At 34.0% G+C, this 19,727-nt stretch overlaps 1 protein-coding gene across 1 annotated transcript in view; it reads left to right on the forward strand.

Annotated features, from left to right (window-relative positions):
* The window catches only part of Alms1 (ALMS1 centrosome and basal body associated protein), a 202,822-nt gene that overhangs the window by 155,261 nt on the left and 27,834 nt on the right, over positions 1-19,727 (forward strand). Inside the window, exon 25 of the mRNA XM_076833468.2 lies at positions 5,780-6,939. Coding sequence (XP_076689583.1) covers positions 5,780-6,939 — 1,160 coding nt within the window. The remainder of the gene's footprint in view (positions 1-5,779; positions 6,940-19,727) is intronic.

A 19,727-nucleotide genomic window follows, 5' to 3' on the forward strand; every position in this document is an offset into this window, starting at 1 on the left:
CAGGATCAAAAATATTGGGGAAAAAATTGTTACTTTATTGCACATGTACTTTTTTCCCTTGTCATTAGTATTTAACAATTGTTTATATAGCATTTCATTGTATTTAGTATTATAAGTGATCTAACAATTATTTAAAGTATAAAGGAAGATATGCTTAGTTTATATGCAAATTCCTCCCCATTTTATATAAGGTACTTAAGCATCCACAGATTTTGGCATCTGTGAGAGGCCCTCTGTCCAGTCCCTCCAGGATATTGAGGAATAACTGCACCTAACACTGATGGTAATAGAAATAAAATATCATGTCTCTACTGAAACAGGGAAAACCTAAAGCCTAAAAGGTATTCCAGAAGACTGTGACAAAGACAATGACAGCATCAATACAAATTTTTAAAAAAATTACAGTAAGAAAGAGCTCAAATCAAATCCATTTATATTTGCCCATGGCCCTATTTTTATGACATAAAAGCATACAGAACACAAACTATTACTACCTGGTTGTGAAGCTTTACCTCTCAGATGAAGCTAGGAGAGGAAGGAGTCTAGGAGCTTATCTGTGTATCCTGTATGTTGAAAAAGGGTAACAGTTTCAACAAGGTAACAGTACTATGCAATGAGGAAAAGATAGTCTCTTCAATAAATGGTGCTGGGAAAATTGGATAACCACATGCAAAATAATGAAGTTGAATCTTTACACTATATACAAGATTAACTCAAAACAGATTAGAAACATAAACATAGCCTGAAAATTATAAAACTCCTGAAAGAAACCATAATAAAAAAGCTTCAGGAAATTGGATTTGGCAATGATTTCTTAGGAGATCATACCAAAAATACATGAAACAAAAGCAAAAATAGTCAAATGAGACTATATCAAACTTAAAAAACTTTTGCATCTCAAAGGAAAAAAGAATGTGGATTGACAACCCACAGAATGAGAGAAAATACTTACAAATCATATATCTGATAAAGAGCAAAAATCCAGGATATATAAGGAACATCTGCAACTCAACAACAACAAAACCCCAAAATCAATAACCAAAAATAAATAAATAAGTGGGCAATGGATTTGATAGACAGTTATTCAAATTAAATATATGAACATAAGCAAATGTATGAAAAGATACTTGATATCTCAAAAATGTAAATCAGAACCACAATGAGATATCAGTTTATCCCATTAGGACGACCACTATGATATAAGGCCAGAATCACAAATAGTAGTAGGGATATAGAGAAATTGGAATTGGAACTCATGCACTGTTAATAAATGTAAAATGATATGTGGAAATTTCTGAAAAACTTGGGATGGGAGTAACCAGGGATTGAACTCAGGGGCACTCAGCCACTGAACCACATCCCCAGCCCTATTTTGAATTTTATTTAGAGACAGGGTCTCAGTGAGTTGTTTAGCGCCTTGCTCTTGCTGAGGCTGGCTTTGAATTCTTGATCCTCCTGCCTCAGCTTTCTGAACAGCTGGGATTATAGATGTGCGCCCCCATGCCCAGCTAGTAATCACACTTCTGGGCATATATCCAAAAGAATTCCAAGCAGGATCTCAAACCGCATACCCATATTTCTCACAATGTTATTCATCATAGCCAAGAGGTGGAATCAATTCAGATGTATATCAGCAGATGAAAAGGTCAAAAAGAAATGAATTATTATCAGCTAATTAAATATTTAAAAATGTGTTACATACAGAAAATAGAATATTATGCAACTTTCATAAAGAAAACCTCTCATATGCCACAACATGGATGAACCTCAAGGACATTTATAGTAAGTAAAGTAGACCACTCACAAAAAGATAAACACAATATTATTCCATTCATATGAAGTTTAAAGTAGATAAAATCGAAGAAACAGAAAATAAAAGGTGGTTGCCAAAAGCTGGGGTGAGGGTAGACAGAGAAATAAAGATTACAAGAGTTAAATATCTGTGAATGTGTTTTATACTATGGAACTACTCACTTAAAAATGGTTAGGATGGTAATTTTGATGTCATGTTTTTGTTTTTTTTTTAACCACACACACCAAGAGAATAATTTATAGAAACAACATTGCAACTCTATAATAGGTACTATAAAAGAAAGATGAGAATAAAATCTGTAAAAGCGTAATCTAGAAGACAAGAAAATTTGTCGTAATATTTTACATTTTGAACAATTTTAAAAAACATGAAATGTGTGGAATTAAAGTCGTTGAAGTGAGAACTTTATACCAATTAAGGAAGTGATGAAATGAAAGCAGTTAGCAAAAATAATGGAATTTGAGGACTAACAGTGAAAATCCAATACAATAATGCTTATCGCTATCTCTATAAGAGATAACAGAAAAATAATAATTGAGCTTGCAATTTAAAAGAACATGCCAAGTTCTAGAGAAAAAAATACATATAAAGACCTGTATTGAGATGTATGTTGATGATAGCACTGCATTTCAAAGGGAAAAAAATGAATTGTATAGGCATCCACACAGAAAAAGCAAAAAAGAAAATCGGGACAGGCAGAGGAAAGGGAAGTGAAAGGAAGTATAAATGAGCTAATTTTATTTTTAAAGTTGATAAATCAAGAAATACATGTACAAGTACAGTGTTTGAAATAATAACAGTTACCCCTAAAAGAGTTAAACTATAAAACATTCAAAATACTTGGAAAAACAGTGGCAGTGGGCATGGGGATAGAGGGAGGAACAAGCAAAACAAAGTCAATTTCTGTAACAAAAGAAAAAACTATCATAAAAATTAAGGAATGGAAAGTATACCAAATATAAACCAAATTACCTGCATTAAAAAAAGTTCTGAGAGTAGATTAAAAACAAACTTATTTCTATGCTATATAGCAAACTCTTTGAAAACACAATGATCCAGAAAGGTTGAAAGTGAAATGAAAACTTAAAGGCATATCAGAAAGAACTTGGGAACATTAATATAGATGAAGTTAAATTCAACACCAAAAGTTTTGCAGAAGTTAAAGAAGAACATTTTTTTATCTGTAATTCACAGTAAGAATATATTGTGTAAATCTTTAAATGTATGAAATAACATAACATGAAAAATACATAAAATGAAAGCCAGGAAATTTATGTTGCCTTAAAGAATGAAAATATGGAATTATGTGAAAATGTTCTTAAGGTTTATTGTTAGGCAAAAGGTGCTTAAGGTTGTGGGGGTGGGGGGGTAGTTGTGGCAGTGGTAGGGCGCTTACCTAGCAAGTGTGAGGCACTGAGTTCTATCCTCAGCACCACATAAAAATAAGTAAAATAAAAAATTTTCAAAAAGAGAGGAAGGTGGAATATGCATTTTGAGAAAAAACAGTAAAAGAGAAAATAAACTAACAGAAAAATTTGGACATTCCAAAAGAAAGGTCTAGGGGCTGGGGTTGTAGCTCAGTGGTAGAGCGCTCACCTAGCATGTGCAAGGTGCTGGGTTTGATCCTCAGCACTATATGTACATAAACAATTAAAATAAAGGTATTGTGTCCAACTACAACTAAATAATTAAAAAGAAAGTTCTAATATAGAATAGTAGCAGGGACAGAGCTTCTCATAACTTCATGTTTTCAAGGTTTATATCAATATTTCATTCATTTCAGTGGCTGAATTGTATGTGTATGACACATTTTGCTTATCACTTTGTTCATTAATGGATATTCAAGATGTTTCTGTCATTGCTATTAATCATTCTGCCAAAGCAGCTGCTCCATTTTACATTCCCATCAGCAGTTTGTGAGAATCTTGATTTCTCAATAACCTCACCAGCATTTATTATCTCACATTTTTTTTCTTATAGTCATCCTGGAATGTGTAAAGTAGTATTTCCTTCCTTGTTGATGTTGAGCATCATTTTTCATGCGTTTATTAGCCAGCTGTGTATCTTGGAGAGAGATATATTCAAATCCTGGCCTGTTTTTTAATTAGTTTGTCTTTTTATTATAGAGTTCTAAGAATTCTTTAAGTATTCCAGATATTACCCCTTATCAGATGTGATTTGCAAAATTTCATCAAATTTTGTGGGCATCTTTTTATTTTCTTAAATGGTAGTCTTTGAATCACAAAAGATTTAATTTTGATAAATTCCATCTATTTTGTCTTTTGTAGTTCATGTTTTGGGCATCATAGCTAAGGATCTTTTGCTAAATCCAAGGTCATGAAGATTTATTTACCCCTATGTTTTCTTCTAAGTGTTCTATGTTTTTCACTTTTACATTTATGTCATTGATCTATTTTGAGTTAATTGTTTGTGGTATGAGGTAAGAGTTCATTTCTTTCCATGTGGATATCCAGTTATCCCAGCACTGTTAAAAAGACTATGCTTCTGTCCTTTCTTTGCCAAATAGTCTTGACATACTGAAAATAAGTCCATCAGAGATGTATAGTTGTTATGGACTCTTAGTAATATCAAAATAGTAACATATTGATGTTTATGTTTATTCTTATGACATTACTACCCTGTCTTGATTATTATTTATTTGTAGTAAGTTTTGAAATTAGGAATTATGAGTCCTTCAGCTTTTTTTTTTTTTTTTTTTTTCCTGAATCATGTTGACTACTCTGGGTCCCTTACAATTCCATATGAATTTTAAAATGATCTTACCAATTTCTACAAAGAAGCAAACTGGGATTCTGATAGGGATTTTATTAAATCTGTAGGTTAGTTTGAGGAGTGTACCTTCTTAAGAATGTTAAGTCTTTCAATCCATAACATGGGAAGTTTTCCATTTATTTAGATCTTTAATTTCATAACAATGTGTTGTAGTTTTCAGAGTATAAGTTTTGCATTTCTTTTGTTACATTCATTCCTAAGAATTATTTTTTATGCTATAATGCTTAGAATATTTTAAAATTTGGACATAGATAATTTAATATTATAATTCTGTTTATTAATGAATCAACATTGTATAGTACCTGTTTTTCTTTCTTACAAGGGTATGTGTACACAAAAATGCCACATGTAACCAAAATACCACATAAACTTGTTTCTTATACTTCTGGAGGCAAAGACATCCAAAATCAAGGGGCTGGCATATTTGTTATCTGGTGAGGGCCCAATCTCTGCTTTTAGGATGGTGCCTTGTTGCTTTGACCCCACATGTAAGAAGACATTTAGCTATGCCCTTTATAAGGGCTGTAAGTCCCACTTGTGAAGATGGAGCTTTTATGACCTAATTACCTCCTAAAGGTCCCACCATTAAATGCTATTACATTGGCAGGATGCAGTTTTAACATGAATTTCAAGAGAGACACAAACATTCAAACCATAATATTGTAAGATATTGCATTAAAAATGAGTTTTTGATTAGAGTAATGAAACTTTAAGGTAGTGCATTTTATATTATATATATTTTATTACAATAAGAGAAATCAAGGGGGAAAGTAAAGATGTTTTACAAAAAAAGGACTTTTAAAAGACTTTAAAATAAGAGAACACATGTAATAACACCCCACACATGACAGGTAGCGGTACAAATAGCAAGTGAACTTATGATCAAGTACCTTCCTTGAAGTCACATAGTTGATCAGTTTAGCCCCCAAACCCAAGTGTTTTTACCCCCAGTTCCATACTTTTACCATGTCAGTCTGGCTGCTGAGTACAAAGTATGAGTCTTTTGGGCAGGCAATGGATTTTATAAAAGACTTTATATAAATAAATTAATTCTTTCCTTCAACCTTTGTTCTATATCTAGAGAATTCAGTACCGATAGTATTTCTAAATGTAATGCAAATGTTTTTTTTTTAAATTCTTTCAAAATATTTTTTTCCCTGTATCTCTTTTCAGAGTCTGAATGCCATTCAGAATTTGAAAATACAACTCATTCTGTCTTCAGGTCAGCCAAGTTTTATTTTCATCATCCAGTGCACCTCCTAAGTGATCAAGATTTTTGCCATGAATCTTTGGGAAGGAGTGTTTTTATGAGACATTCTTGGAAAGATTTCTTTCACCATCATTCAGACAAAAACAGAGAACACACTTGTCTTCCTCCTCCTTATCAAAATGTGGATAAGACTAAGATAGATTATACCAGAATAAAGAGCCTCAGCATCAATATGAATGTGGGAGACAAGGAAGTGATACCTACTACTAAAAGTCAGGCCAAAGACCATCTAAAAAGTAATGGACAAACTAATGATCCAAAAAGGGATCATAAGGTCACCCCAGAGGTAACAACTTCGCATACTGCAAGTTTGAATGAACTCTGGAACAAGTACCAGGAACGACAGAGACAACAGAAACAGTCAGATGTCAGTGACAGGAAAGAGCTGTCATTGGTAGAACGGCTTGATCGTTTGGCTAAACTTCTTCAGAGTCCTATCACACATTCTCTCCGGACCTCAGAAAGTGTACAAGACGATAACAGAAGGGAACGATTTAAAGAATGGAGTTATAAACAGAAGCAGCAGAAAAGCAAGTTTCAGAAGCAGAAGCGTTATAAAAGCGTAGAGAAAGGCCATAGAAATATATGTGATCTTAAAAAAAACAAGGTACTTTCTCCTCATCAAACTGGGAGGTCCAATCAAATTAAGATTGAACAGATTAAATTTGATAAATATATTCTGAGAAAACAGCCAGATTTACATTATATCAGCAACACTTCTTCAGATTCTAGACCCTCAGAGGAAAGTGAACTGTTCACAGATACTCCGACCAACATTCTTTCCACCACCACTTCTCCTGTGGAATCAGATATATTGACCCAAACAGATAGAGAGGTGACTTTGCATGAAAGGAGTAGCTCTATATCCACCATTGACACTGCCCGATTGATCCAGGCTTTTGGCCATGAAAGAGTATGTTTATCACCCAGGCGAGTTAAATTATATAGTAGCATCACCAACCAACAGAGGAGATACCTTGAGAAGCGGTGCAAGCACAAGAAATCATTGAATACAGGCTATCCCCAAATGACTTCTGAGCACACCAGAAGGAGACACATCCAGGTACATGGCTGCAAATACCATCTGGCAATGTGACTGCCTTTTTCATGGACTTCTTAGTTAATCTTTGCACTCAGGTGAAAAAAAGCCATTTGCCCTTTCCTCACTATAACATTGCTTACCAACTGGAAAAGAGTGAGAAAGTGTAGTACAGTGCTATTGTGAGTTGTCATTCTTTTCATCAACATTCATTTACTGATCGTCTTTTGGATGAAGGGCTTTGCTGCTAGATGCTTCAGAATCAGCTAATCCCCCTGACATGGGGGAGTTTCCAGTTTAGAATGACCTGTTCTGAACAGTGTTGCCTGTTTTTTCTTATTTCCTCCTGTCTTCCAAGAAATATTTGAGATGCTTTTACACACACACACACACACACACATGCATGCACGCACACACGCACAAATGGTACAATGTGCTTTTTAAAAAGTAAAAGGAGAATTGGGATGATAGAAAAATTAAAGTTGAGGTGAACTGCAACATGATTTTTTTTTTTTTTTAAATGAAGAATTGTGAGTGGTGGATAGACAAGCTGAAGCCAGAGGGAGATTTACCTGGTGGATATGTTTGCAGAAGCTAGCTACAAATTGGCATTATTTTCTAGTACATAGTGTTGCCAGAATTTTATGATCAGTTAAATCATATGAAAGGAAACCAAATTTTCAAAAGCATTTTACAGATATTTCTGATACAAATACCTAAGAGAAATTTCCTTAGCTGTCTTTATAAAAAGGCACCTCAGTATAACTGAGCCTTCTACAAACTCCTTATAATAATACTATAAGAATAACTGTAAGACTGTTATCATATTCCTTTGATTAGACAGTAAAGGCAGCTCTAATGCGGTTGACAAATGTAAATCATTGTTTTACCCAAGAGTAAAATTTAGGCTACCTAGAGAAGTACTTTCCAAAGAGAGATGCTCTGTGCATTGAGTATGGAAAGAAAAATACTAGAATTTATTTTCATTTTACTCAACCTTTTAAAATTGATATTTTTTATGTATTTTATAAAATATGAGCACAGCAGTAACAATTTAAAAATAAATATCTGTTTTGGCAGTGTCTGCTCAAAAATATTTTGATATTAGGATTGTATGACCAAAACAATCTGGAGACCATATGTCTAGAGAAAAGGAGGAACAAGGTGGTCAGTTTACCATAAGTAGTATTTCTCATAGTGGAACTTTTGGTAGGAATTAAATGCCAGTGATTGTATATATTAATGAAATATGATTATTTTAAGTAATGAAGAATTAGGTATAGGGGAGATAGGGAAAAAGATCCAGGAAGAAGGTTTGTGTGTGTATGAAAAAACACAAAATTTAGTTTGGACTATTTTAAAGTTAACAGTTCAGTGGCATTCAGTATACTCACAGGGTTTTACCATTACTACTGTTTAGTTCCATATATATATATATATTTTTTATCACCCCAGTGGAAACCCTATACCCATTAAGTAGTGACTCCCTATTCCCCCTTCCACTAACCCCTGGCAACAATTTATTTCTTACTCTGCATTTTCCTGATCTTATAAATATACAGATAGTTATTTGGTTTTGTGTAGTTATAGAAAACTTCTACATATTCTGAATATTACCTGAATATTCACCTCTTATCAATATGATCTGCAAATATATTTTACTGTTCTGTAGGTTTCTTCTTCTTTGACAATTGAATAGAGTTTTCAATTTTTTTTAAGAACATTTTCTCTCTTTTTTTGAGAGAGAGAGAGAGAGAGAGAGAAAGAGAATTTTAATATTTATTTTTTAGTTTTCAGCGGACACACCATCTTTGTTTGTATGTGGTGCTGAGGATCAAACCCGGGCCGCACGCATGCCAGGCGAGCGTGCTACCACTTGAGCCACATCCCCAGCCCGAGTTTTCAATTTTGATGTAGCTCAATTTATCTGGGTTTTTGTTGCCTATGCTTTTGATGTCATATCCAAGACGTCATTGCCAGATCTAATGTCATGATGACTTTCTCTTATTGTCTGCTAAGAGTTTTATAATTTTATTTCTGACATTTAGGCCTTTGATTCATTTTGAGATGTTTATATATGATATAAGACAAGGATCAACTTTCATTCTTTTTTTTTTTTTTGAAACCAGGGATCAACCTCAGGGGCACTCAACCACTGAGCCACACCCCCAATCCTGTTTTGTATTTAGAGACAGGGTCTCACTGAGTTGCTTAGTGCCTCTCTTTTGCTGAGGCCAGCTTTGAACTGGCCTCAGCAAAAGAGAGGCACTATAATCCCAGCTCCTATAATCACTCCTGAGCAGCTGGGATTATAGGCATGTGCCACTGTGCCTGACTCTCCTGCCTCCATTCATTTTTCTTATAACTGAGTCAATCCCTTGTTATAATTCTATTCAAAATACCTTTTTTTAAAAAAAATATTTTTTTCCAGTGCTAGGGATTGAACCACCAGGGCCTTGTGCAAGTCAGGCAAGATCTCTACTACTGAGCCATGTTGCTAGCATTCTGTTTCTTATTGAGTCAGTTTATATTTTGTGTTTCTTGAAATTTGTTCTTGTCTTTGTTTTTCTATTCTGTTTTATTTACCTCCACTGTAATAATCTTCATTATTTCCTCTACTTGCTCTGAGTTTAGTTTGTTCTTTTCTAATTCCTTGCAATTTAAAATCATTATGAATTTGAGATTATTCTTTTTTTAATGTGGGCATTTACAACTGTAACTTTCCCTCTGAGCACTGCTTTTGCAGATACATATTTCCTCCTAAACTTTGCCTTCACTGCATCTCATACATTTTGATGTTTTTTTTTCATTTATCTCAAAAATATTTTCTAATTTTCCTTCTGATTTCTTCTTTGACCATTGAGTTTATAAGACTGTATTTTTAAATTGCTACATACTTTTGTATTCCCCAGTTTTCCTTCTGTTGACTTGTTTTCATTCCATTGTAATCATAGACATACTTTTTATGATTTTAGTCCTTTTAAATGTATTGCACCTTCTTTTATGGGTTAGCATGTAGTCTTTTTTGGAAAATGTTGCATGAGCACTTAAGAAGAGTATTTATTCTGCTTTGTTGGTTGAAGTGTACTGAGTATACATTAGATCTAGTTGGCTTGTAGTGTTGGTCAAGTCCTTTATTTTTTCATTGATCCTTTGTCTAGCTTTTCTATCCATTTTGAAAATGAGATATTGAAGTCTCCAACTATTACTATGGAACCATCTGTTCATTCAATTCTGTTGGTTTTTGCTTCATATATTTTAATTCTCTATTATCAGGTAGATGTATGTTCATAATAGTTTATCTTCTTCATGGATTGACCCTTTTAGCAGTATAAAATTCCCTTTTTTTCTCTTGTAAACATTTTTTAACTTAAATTCTATTTTGTCTGTTACTAGGACAATGACCCTAGCTCTCTTTTGTTTACCATTTGCATGGAAAATCTTTTTCCATCTTTTTGCTTTTAAACTCTTTGAATATGTCAGTCTAAAGTGAGTCTTTTTAAGAAAGCATATTGATGATCTCTGTGTGTGTGTGTGTGTGTGTGTGTGTGAGAGAGAGAGAGAGAGAGAGAGAGAGAGAGAGAGAGAGAGAGATTGATTCATTCATTCCGTACTCTCTGCCTTTTAGTTTAAGAATACAATCCAGGGCTGGGGTTGTGGGTCGGTGGTAGAGCACTTGCCTAGCATGTGTAAAGCACTGGGTTTGATTCTCAGCACTGCATGTAAATACACAAAGTAAAGGTCAGTCAACAACTAAAAAATTATTTTAAAAAAGAATACAGTCCATTTATATTCAAAGTAATTATTCATAGGAAAGGGCTTACTTTTCCTATTTTGCTTTGTTTTCCTATGTCTTATGTATTTTTTGTTTCTCAGTTCCCCATTGCTCATTACTGTCTTTTGTGTCCAATTAATTTTTTTTTTGTCCAATTGATTTTTTTTTCATGAGACTGGAGATTGAACCCAGAACCTAAAGCATGCTAGGCAAGCACTCTACCACTGAGCTACATCCCCAGCCCTTTTAAAAAAAATTGTTTTGATAGGTTGACCACTTTTGTTTATCTGAGAATGTCTGAATTTTTCCTTCATTCTCAATGATTGATCTGCCTCAGTCTCTTGTATAGTTGGGATTACAGACCTGCACCACTGCACCCAGCTCATTTCCTTCACTTTATGTTTTTTTACTTTTGGGGTGGGGGGATTATAATTAGCATCTTAAGCATATAACAGGCTAATTTTGAAATAATGCCACTTTAGTTTCAGTTTTATTAAAATCTGCTGGTATACATCTTCCTCCCTCTGTCTTATCTCCCTATCTTTATAGTCACAAATTACATTTTAATTTGTATTTATTAACAGATTTATAATTATTATTTTAAGCATTTATCTTTTATATCATGTGGGGGGAAAGGAGAGGCTATAAACCAGAAAGAATAATATTGCTTTTAAATTTAAAAAAATTAAAAGTAATTACCAATGTAATTACCGTTAGTAGTAGTATTTCTTTATATAGCTTCAAGTTATTGTTTAAGTGTCCTTTTTAAAAAATATTTTTACTTGTAGTTGAACATTTATTTATTTTTATGTGGTTCTAAGGATCAAACCCAGTGTCTCACATGTGCTAGACCAGCACACTACCACTGAGCCACAACCCCAGCTCTGTTAATGTCCTTTTATTTCAGCATAAAGGATTTCCTTTCCCTGCAGGTGTACTGGTAGTGAATTCCTCCTGCTTTTGTTTATCTGAGAATATTTTAATTCTCCTTCATTCTTAAAAGAAAGTTTTGCTGGATATGGTTTCTTATTTTATACTTTTTTCTGTCCTACATGATTTCTGATGAGATATTGACAGTCAATCTTACCGAGTATTCTTTCTATATTATGAGTCTCTTTGCTTTTGATCTTACTGCTTTCAAGATTCTCTCATCTTGGTTTTTGATTGTTTGATTATAATGTGTCTTTCTTGGATCTCGTTGATTCTATCCTTTTAGGGCTTCAGTGAAATTACATGTTTAGATTCATTCCATTTATGAATTTGGGGAGTGTTTGGCCATTATTTCTTCAGATACTCTTTTTGCTTCCTCCTCTTATTCCGGGACTATCAATACATAAAATTTTAGGTAAACTGGATGGTGTCCTAGAAGTTTCTTTGGTTCAGTTAATTTTTCTTCATTCTGTTTTCTTTTTGTCCTTGCACTAGACCATTTCATTTCACCTATCCTCAAGTTCACTGATAAAATTCACCTTTGTGATCAAATCTGCTGTTGAACTGCTCTAGTGATTTTTTTCATTTTTATTATTACACTTTTCAGTTTTGTAATTTCTATTTAATTCCTTTTTATTTCTCTTTATCAGTATTTCCTATTTGGTGAGACATTATTCTTCTGTTTCCTTTCATTCTATTTTTTGAGATGTAGATGGACACAATATCTTTTGTTTATTTATTTTTATGTGGTGCTGAGGATTGAACCCAGTGCCTCACATATGCTGGGTAAGTTCTCTACCAACTGAGCTACAAAACCCCAGCCTCCTTTAGTTCTTTATCGATAATCTTCTTTAATGCTTTGAGTATATTTTAAACAGTTGATTTAAAGTCTTTGTCTAATAAGTTCAATGCCTGTGCTTCCTGAAGGGCAATTTCTGTTCACCTCCATACACTTCCCTCTTGTGAGTGAGCCATACTTTCTTGTTTCTTCCCATGCCTCATAATTTTTTTTTTTTTAGAAAATCCGACATTTTGAATGGACATCAGATTCTCCCTCCACCTAGAATGTGTAGTTATTACTTGTGAATAAGGCTGTTAACTTTTCAGTGACTTTTCTAAACTGCATCAGTAAATAATGTATTTTTTGTTAGTATCTGATGCCCCTCTCTGTTCTGTGATCTCAGTAGCTACTTTTTTGACAAAGATTGCCTTAAATGCCTGGAGCCAAAAAAAAAAAAAAGTGGGAGGAGAGAAGAAGAGATGGGGACGGAAAGGAAGAAAAGAAAATTCCTCAGGTCTTTGCACATTGTCATCTGTGGTGAGCAACTTCAGAGCTTAGCCAGGCTGTTTAAAACTCTGCCTTAGCCTCACTTTCTGCTTACACTAAGCATAAAGATTAGCCAGTGGTGAAAGTTTATGGTCTTCTCAGGCCTATTCTGCGCATGCACTCTGTTGTGTGCACGTACTTTCTAATTTGCTTAGTGTACACTTGCTCCCAAAGAGAGCAGAGTACCTGGTTCTCTAATAATTGTGTGTGTGTTTATTTGTCAGAGTATTCCCTGAAGACTGACAAAAAGGGCCTCTTGTTCCACCTAAGTTGGAACTCTTGTGCCCCAAAGATTCCCTGCGTTTAGTGTGTTTCCCTCAACTTTTATTTATTAATGGAGTCAGAGGTGCCTTGTTCATTTGGTTGTCATTGCTTTCAGAGGACATCCATCTGTAAAGCAACTTTACCCTGAGAGAGTCCCAACTTAGGTGGAACAAGAGGCCCCTCTTGTCAGTCCTTAGGGAAATACTCCAGCAAATAAAAACAATTATTAGAGAACCAGGTACTCTGCTCTCTTTGGGCTCAAGTACTCACATCCAGAATGCAGACTGCCATCAAGACTACCATGCTGGGAAAGGGATGGTAGAGGGACAATTTAAAATGGTACAAAGTCTTCCAACCTTATGTGGATGGCCTTTTTCCCAGTTAGTGTTTATTTGGTTTTTGTAACCTCCAACCATCATGCTTTCTTAAAAAAAATAAATGTAGCCATTTTTTAATATGTTTTTCATAACTTTATTTGTTTTTTATGTGGTGCTGAGGATGGAATCCAGTGCCTTACCTGTGCTAGCCAAGCACTCTACTAATAAGCTACAGCCCCAGCCCAACCTCCAACCATCTTTCATAGCCCTGACAAAGTTGATTTGGACAGTTTTGCCAGGCATTCTGATGTTTCTTAGAAAAGGATAGACCTCCTCCTTTTAGGTCTCTGCTCTACCATTTTTACGAAGTCACTCCTAAGTTGTGTAGTGTCCTTTTCCTCTTTCCCACATCTACACTGTAACAGATACTTTGTTAAAACTCTTTCATCTTTTTCTTGTTGGAGTTTGTGAAGAAATAGTCTGTATGAAGTACAGATTCTTCTGACTTCCCTGACTTCTCTGACTTCTGTAGCCTCCCTCTGAGGGCATCGTACTCTCACATGTGTACTTGAGTTCAACCATTTAATTGAATTTCCAGCCTTTTTACTGGTGTTTGACAGTATCTCATTCAGCTGATTTCATGGTTGTTTCTCATATGTCTCTGAAGGCACCAATCCCTTCTTAGATTTTAGGTTAAAGTTTTCTTCTGACTTCCACTTTCTATCACCTTCAAGAAAAGCATGAACCTGCATTTTGTTCAGTAGTGGTATTATTATGGGGCTGGGAACAATGCTTTATCCAGCTCTCTAGACCATCAAACCAAATATATGTATGCATTATATTTTAACCTATAGTATTTTATTAGCAATATTTTCTAGATGTTCTATAATTGTAGTTTTGGATTTCCTATTTGGCCCAGAAAGAATTTAGGGAAGAATTTTCTTTTTATTTCTCTCGCTTTTGATTTATTGTCACTAGTTATTAATTGTCATTTTATTTTTTTGTGACTTTATTCTGTTCTATTTATATTTAAAGAATACATAGAGGTTTTCTTTTTTTTTAAATGACAATATATGAGAAAGTTTTCCAAGGGTGTTACAAAGGAGGTAGCATTTCTATATAGAGTATGGCATTCTAGTTAAATCTACTAAATCATCTTTATTAATTTGTATTATATTTTTCATGAATATTGGTTTTCTTCATCTGTTAAGGACTTCAAAAAGTATACTTAAAGTTTAACTCACCTTTCAGTAATTTAAAGTTTATGTATATTTTTATTTTATGTCTAACACATGAATATATATACATATTGGGGGGAGTGTTAGGGATAGAACCTAGGGCCTCATACATCCTAGGCAAGCACTTTACCACTGAACTACATCTCTAGCCCTCTAGCACATAAATATTAATGATACTTCTTTACCCACAGAGAATTGTACCATAAATTATATAAAGTGACTTTTATTTCCATTTTAAATATTTTTGCCTTTTATCTTCCTTCATCCAATGCAATTTTTCTAAATTTTACATTTGCAAAATTGTTTTTGCCTATCCTTTTGCTTCTAACTTCTGAGTCATTTTGCACAAGTGTAAGTAGGATCTAGTTGAATTTAACTTTTTTTTTTTCAATTTGAGGATCTGTCTTTCAAAACAAATCTATCGAACATCAGTTCATTATTAATAACAATGTTTGGTTTAAGCTTTACTATTTTCCCGTTTTGGTATATTAAGTAAATATTTATTAAACTAAATTTTATTTCAAACTGGGAGGAGGGGTAAAGTATTTTATTATAGTAAGAAAAGCATATAACATTTAACATTTACCATCTTACCACTGAGCTACATCCCCAGCCCTTTTTATTTTGCATTTTGAGACAGAGTCTTGCTAAGTTGCTTAGAGCCTTGCTATGTCATTGAGCTGGCCTGGAAGTTGGGATCCTACTGCCTCAGCCTCCCAAGTCTCTGGGATTGCAGGTGTGTGCCATCTTAACTATTCTGTCTCCTTCCCCACCCCCCACATTTTTTATTGGTACAATATAGTTGTACATAATGGTGGAATTTGTTGTTACATATTCCAACATGCACACAAATATAGTTTGACTAGTATCATTCCTTTAGTATTTCCCCTTTCCTTCTTCTCTCTCCCCCTGGTTCCTTTCCACTATTCTACTGATCTCCTTTCAATTTTCATGAGATCTCCCCCAAGCTTTCTTTTCCTTTCTCCTCTCTAGCTTCTACATGTGAAGGAAAACATGAATTTTGACTATCTTCTGAGTTTGGCTTATTTCACACAACATAATATTCTCAAGTTCCATCCATTTTCCTGTAAATGACAATTTCATTTTTCTTTATGGCTGAGTAAAATTCCATTGTGTGTGTGTATATATGTATATATGTATATGTATGCACATACACACACCACATTTTCTTGATCCATTCAATCATTGATGGATATCTAGGCTGGTTTTCTTAACCACTCTTGAATATATATGTCAGTAGTGTTAAACATGTTCACATTGTTGTGAAATAGATCTCCAGAACTTTTTCATCTTAAAAATCTGAAACTGAGCGTTGACTCACCTTTTCCCTCTCTACTAACTTTTGGCCACTACTGGTCTACTTTTAGTTTCTCTGAATTTTACTACTTCTGATACCTCTTGTTTCGGAATCATACAGTATTTGTGTTTTTGACACTTATTTCACTTAGCAAAATGTCCTCAAGTTTCATCAGTGTTGTAGCAGATGACAGGATTTTATTCCTGAAGTTTGAATAATATCCCATTGTATGTGTATTCCATATTTTGTATATCCATTCATACATTGGTAGGCATTTGGGTTTCTTCCACCCCTTAGCTATAGTGCTGCTATGTACATAGGAATGTAAATGTATTTTGAGATCCTGCTTTCCATTTCTTTTGGTTATATACCCAGAAGAAAAATTGTTGGATTATATGATAATTCTATTTTTAACCTTTTGAGGAACCTCAATACTGTTTTCCATAGCATTGTATTTTTTTTTTTTTTTGTACTGGGGATTGGGGATTGAACCTCAGAGGTGCTCTACCACTGAGTTGCATCCACATCCTTTTTTATTTTTATTTTTATTTTATTTTATTTTTTTCATCTTTCATACATTTGATTCAAGTGAGTTATGCACTTCCATTTTTACCCCAAATACAAATTGCAGAATCACATCAGTTACACATTCACAATGTTTACATAATGCCATATTAGTGACTGTTGTATTCTGCTGCCTTTCCTATCCCCTACTATCCCCCCTCCCCTCCCCTCCCCTCCCATCTTCCCTCTCTACCTCATCTGTTGTTGTTCAGTTGTTTCCCTTCCCCTTTTTATCTTGAGACAGGGTCTTGCTAAGTTGCTAAGGCTGGTCTCAAACTTGAGATCTTCCTGCTTCAGTCTCCCTAGTCATGGGATTTCAGGCATACTCCACCATTCCCAACCAGTTGTATTATTTTTATAATGCCACCAGTGGGTTACCAACACTTTATTATTAAATAACTTTCCTAATGGGTATGAGAAGATATCTCATTATGGTTTTGATTTGCATTTCTTTAAGAAGAATTACTAGAAGATCTTTTCCTGTTATTTTGACCATTCACCTTTGGAGAATTGTCTGTTCAAATCCTTAGCCCATGTTTTTAGTCAAGTTGATTTTTGTTGTTGAGTTGCAAGTGTTCTTTCTATATTCTGGATATTAACTGCTTATCAGATACATGATTTTCATAATTCTTACCCATTTCATGGGTAAGAGACCGAAGCAGGAAGATCTCAAGTTTGAGACTTGAGATGGGTTGCCTTTCATTCGTTGAATGTGTCTCCTGATGCGCAAGTTTTTAATTTCTCATTTGTCTATTTTTGGTTTTGGTGTCATATCCAAGAAATTACTGCCAAGGTCAGTGTTATGAAGCTTTTACCTCTGTGTTTTATGATTTTAGGTCTTATGTTTAGGCCTTTGGGTTAATATTTCTTCTGCATGTGGTTATCCAATTTTCCTTGCACCATTTATTGAAAAGATATGCTTTCCCCATTGAGTGATCTTGGCACCTTGACTAAAGTCATTTGACATACATGTGAGGGTTTATTTCTAGGCTTTCTCTTGTATTTAATTTATCTGTCTTTAGTCAGGTATCATAATGTCTTGATTGCTATGTCTTTGTTTATATTTTGAAATCAAGAAGTGCAAGTCCTCCAACTTTTTCTCTTTCAATATTGTTTTCAATATTTAGCATTTCTTAAAGTTTTAATGATTGCTTCTTGTTTTTAGTCTTGTTTTTTGCTATATAGTTCATGTTTCTTTTGAGTTTTTCTGATAAAGTAAAGCTGTGTAATATAATTAACTAATTGCTTAAATCACTTTCTCAATCTCTTACTCTCATATATTGTCTGTCCCTGTTGTCTCTGTCATAAGAAAAATTAAGAAACTGAGTGTACTTCTGCCACCTACCTCCATACACGCATACTTCCTAACCAACCAACCAATAATTGTTATGCTTTACAAATTTTATCACAGTTCATTATAGTAGTATTGTTACTACATTGAATTTTACTTTCAAGAATTATAGGGACTAAGGATGCAGCTTAGTGGTAGAGCACGTGCTTGGCACAAACAAGGCTCGTATTCTTCCTTCTCCAGCACCACACACACAAGGGTTCTTGTGCATACACACAAAAACAGAAAAAGTGTGTATGTTTTTCTTCCTATTTTTACTTTAATTTTATAAGCAAGATTACCATTTATTTTAAATTAGTTATGTTTTAAAGTGTAGAATCAATTTTTACCCCAGGGTCTTCTATAACTCTTCACAAGTTTGTTAATTTTAGATTATTTATTTGGGTAACTTGATTTTTAAATAAATGTTAGAAATGAGCATCTTTTAAAATACCCTTTTACAAAAACAACTTGGTTGAACATAAAAGTTTTGGGTAACAATCCTTAAATCAAAATTCTATTAATTTTGCTCCTCCTTTTCTGGGCACATGTTTCAGCGCTGATGTTATTTTTCCTCAGTATGTTTTCTGCCCTGCACTCGCCCTACTCCCCGAATTCTTGTAGCTTTTTGTTTAATTGATTGGCTGGAGTTTTTTGTTTGTTTGGTTGGTTTTTGGTTTGGGGTCTCATTACTTTTCCAGAATATGCCTTAGTATTGGTCAATCTCTTAATTTTTTTTCTATTTGAGATAAAATTCCTTTGCTATTCAATTCACCCTTTTAAGTATATGATTGGTGTTTTTTTAATATGTTCAAAGATCGTTCAGTCTTTACCGCTAATACCCAAACATTTTTGTCTCTCCAAAAAAGAAACCCTGAGCACATTAGAATCTATTCCACATACTTCTGCCCTGTACTAAACTGCTTTCTGTTTCTATAGATTTACTTATTTGGGACACTTTATGTAAAGGGCAATTTGTGGCCTTTCATGTCTAGCTTCTTATCACATTAGATTTTGTTTATATATTCACATATTAAAGGACATTGTTATTTCTACTTTTTTACTTTCATAAATAATGCTCCTATAAAAGAAGGTTTTGTGACCATATTTTTTCAGTTCTCTTAGGAATAATACCTAGGAATGGAATTCCTAGGTTATATGGTGACTTTTTTGACTTTTTTCTTTTTAAAGGGGCTCAGTGGTACTAGGGATTGAACCCAGGGTCTCCACATGCTTAGCAAGTATTCTACCACTGAGCTATATTCTTAGACTTTTTGATTTTCTTTTGAGATGGGGTCTAGCTAAGTTACCCAGACTGGTTGGTGTGAGGTAGGAGATACAGCTTTATTCTTTTGCATGTTGATAGCCAGATGTCCTGGCACCATTTCTTGCAAAGACAATTCTTACCTCCATAAAACAGTTTGGGCACCCTTGCCAAATATATTTTCTAGTAAGAAAACATAAAAGTTGTTTTTGTTTAACACTAATAGAAGAGAGAGTGGGAAAGGTAAATTCTTATGCTTCTCATGGATTTCTGAAAGAGGATTTTGAACCTTGAATATAGTAAAAAATGAATCCTTCCAAAAGTATAGTGAAAGAAGTAGATTAGAGAAGTAATGTGTACAGTTTCCATATCGAGACTAAGTACAATTTCTTTTAACATCAGGTGCTGAGGGTTGAGTTAAATGTGGCTTGTCAGTTTGTGACTGCTTTCTTAAATTTTTTTTATTTGTTCTTTTTAGTTATACA

Source organism: Callospermophilus lateralis, chromosome 14 (genome assembly GCF_048772815.1).
Source record: "Callospermophilus lateralis isolate mCalLat2 chromosome 14, mCalLat2.hap1, whole genome shotgun sequence".
NCBI classification, from domain to species: domain Eukaryota; kingdom Metazoa; phylum Chordata; class Mammalia; order Rodentia; family Sciuridae; genus Callospermophilus; species Callospermophilus lateralis.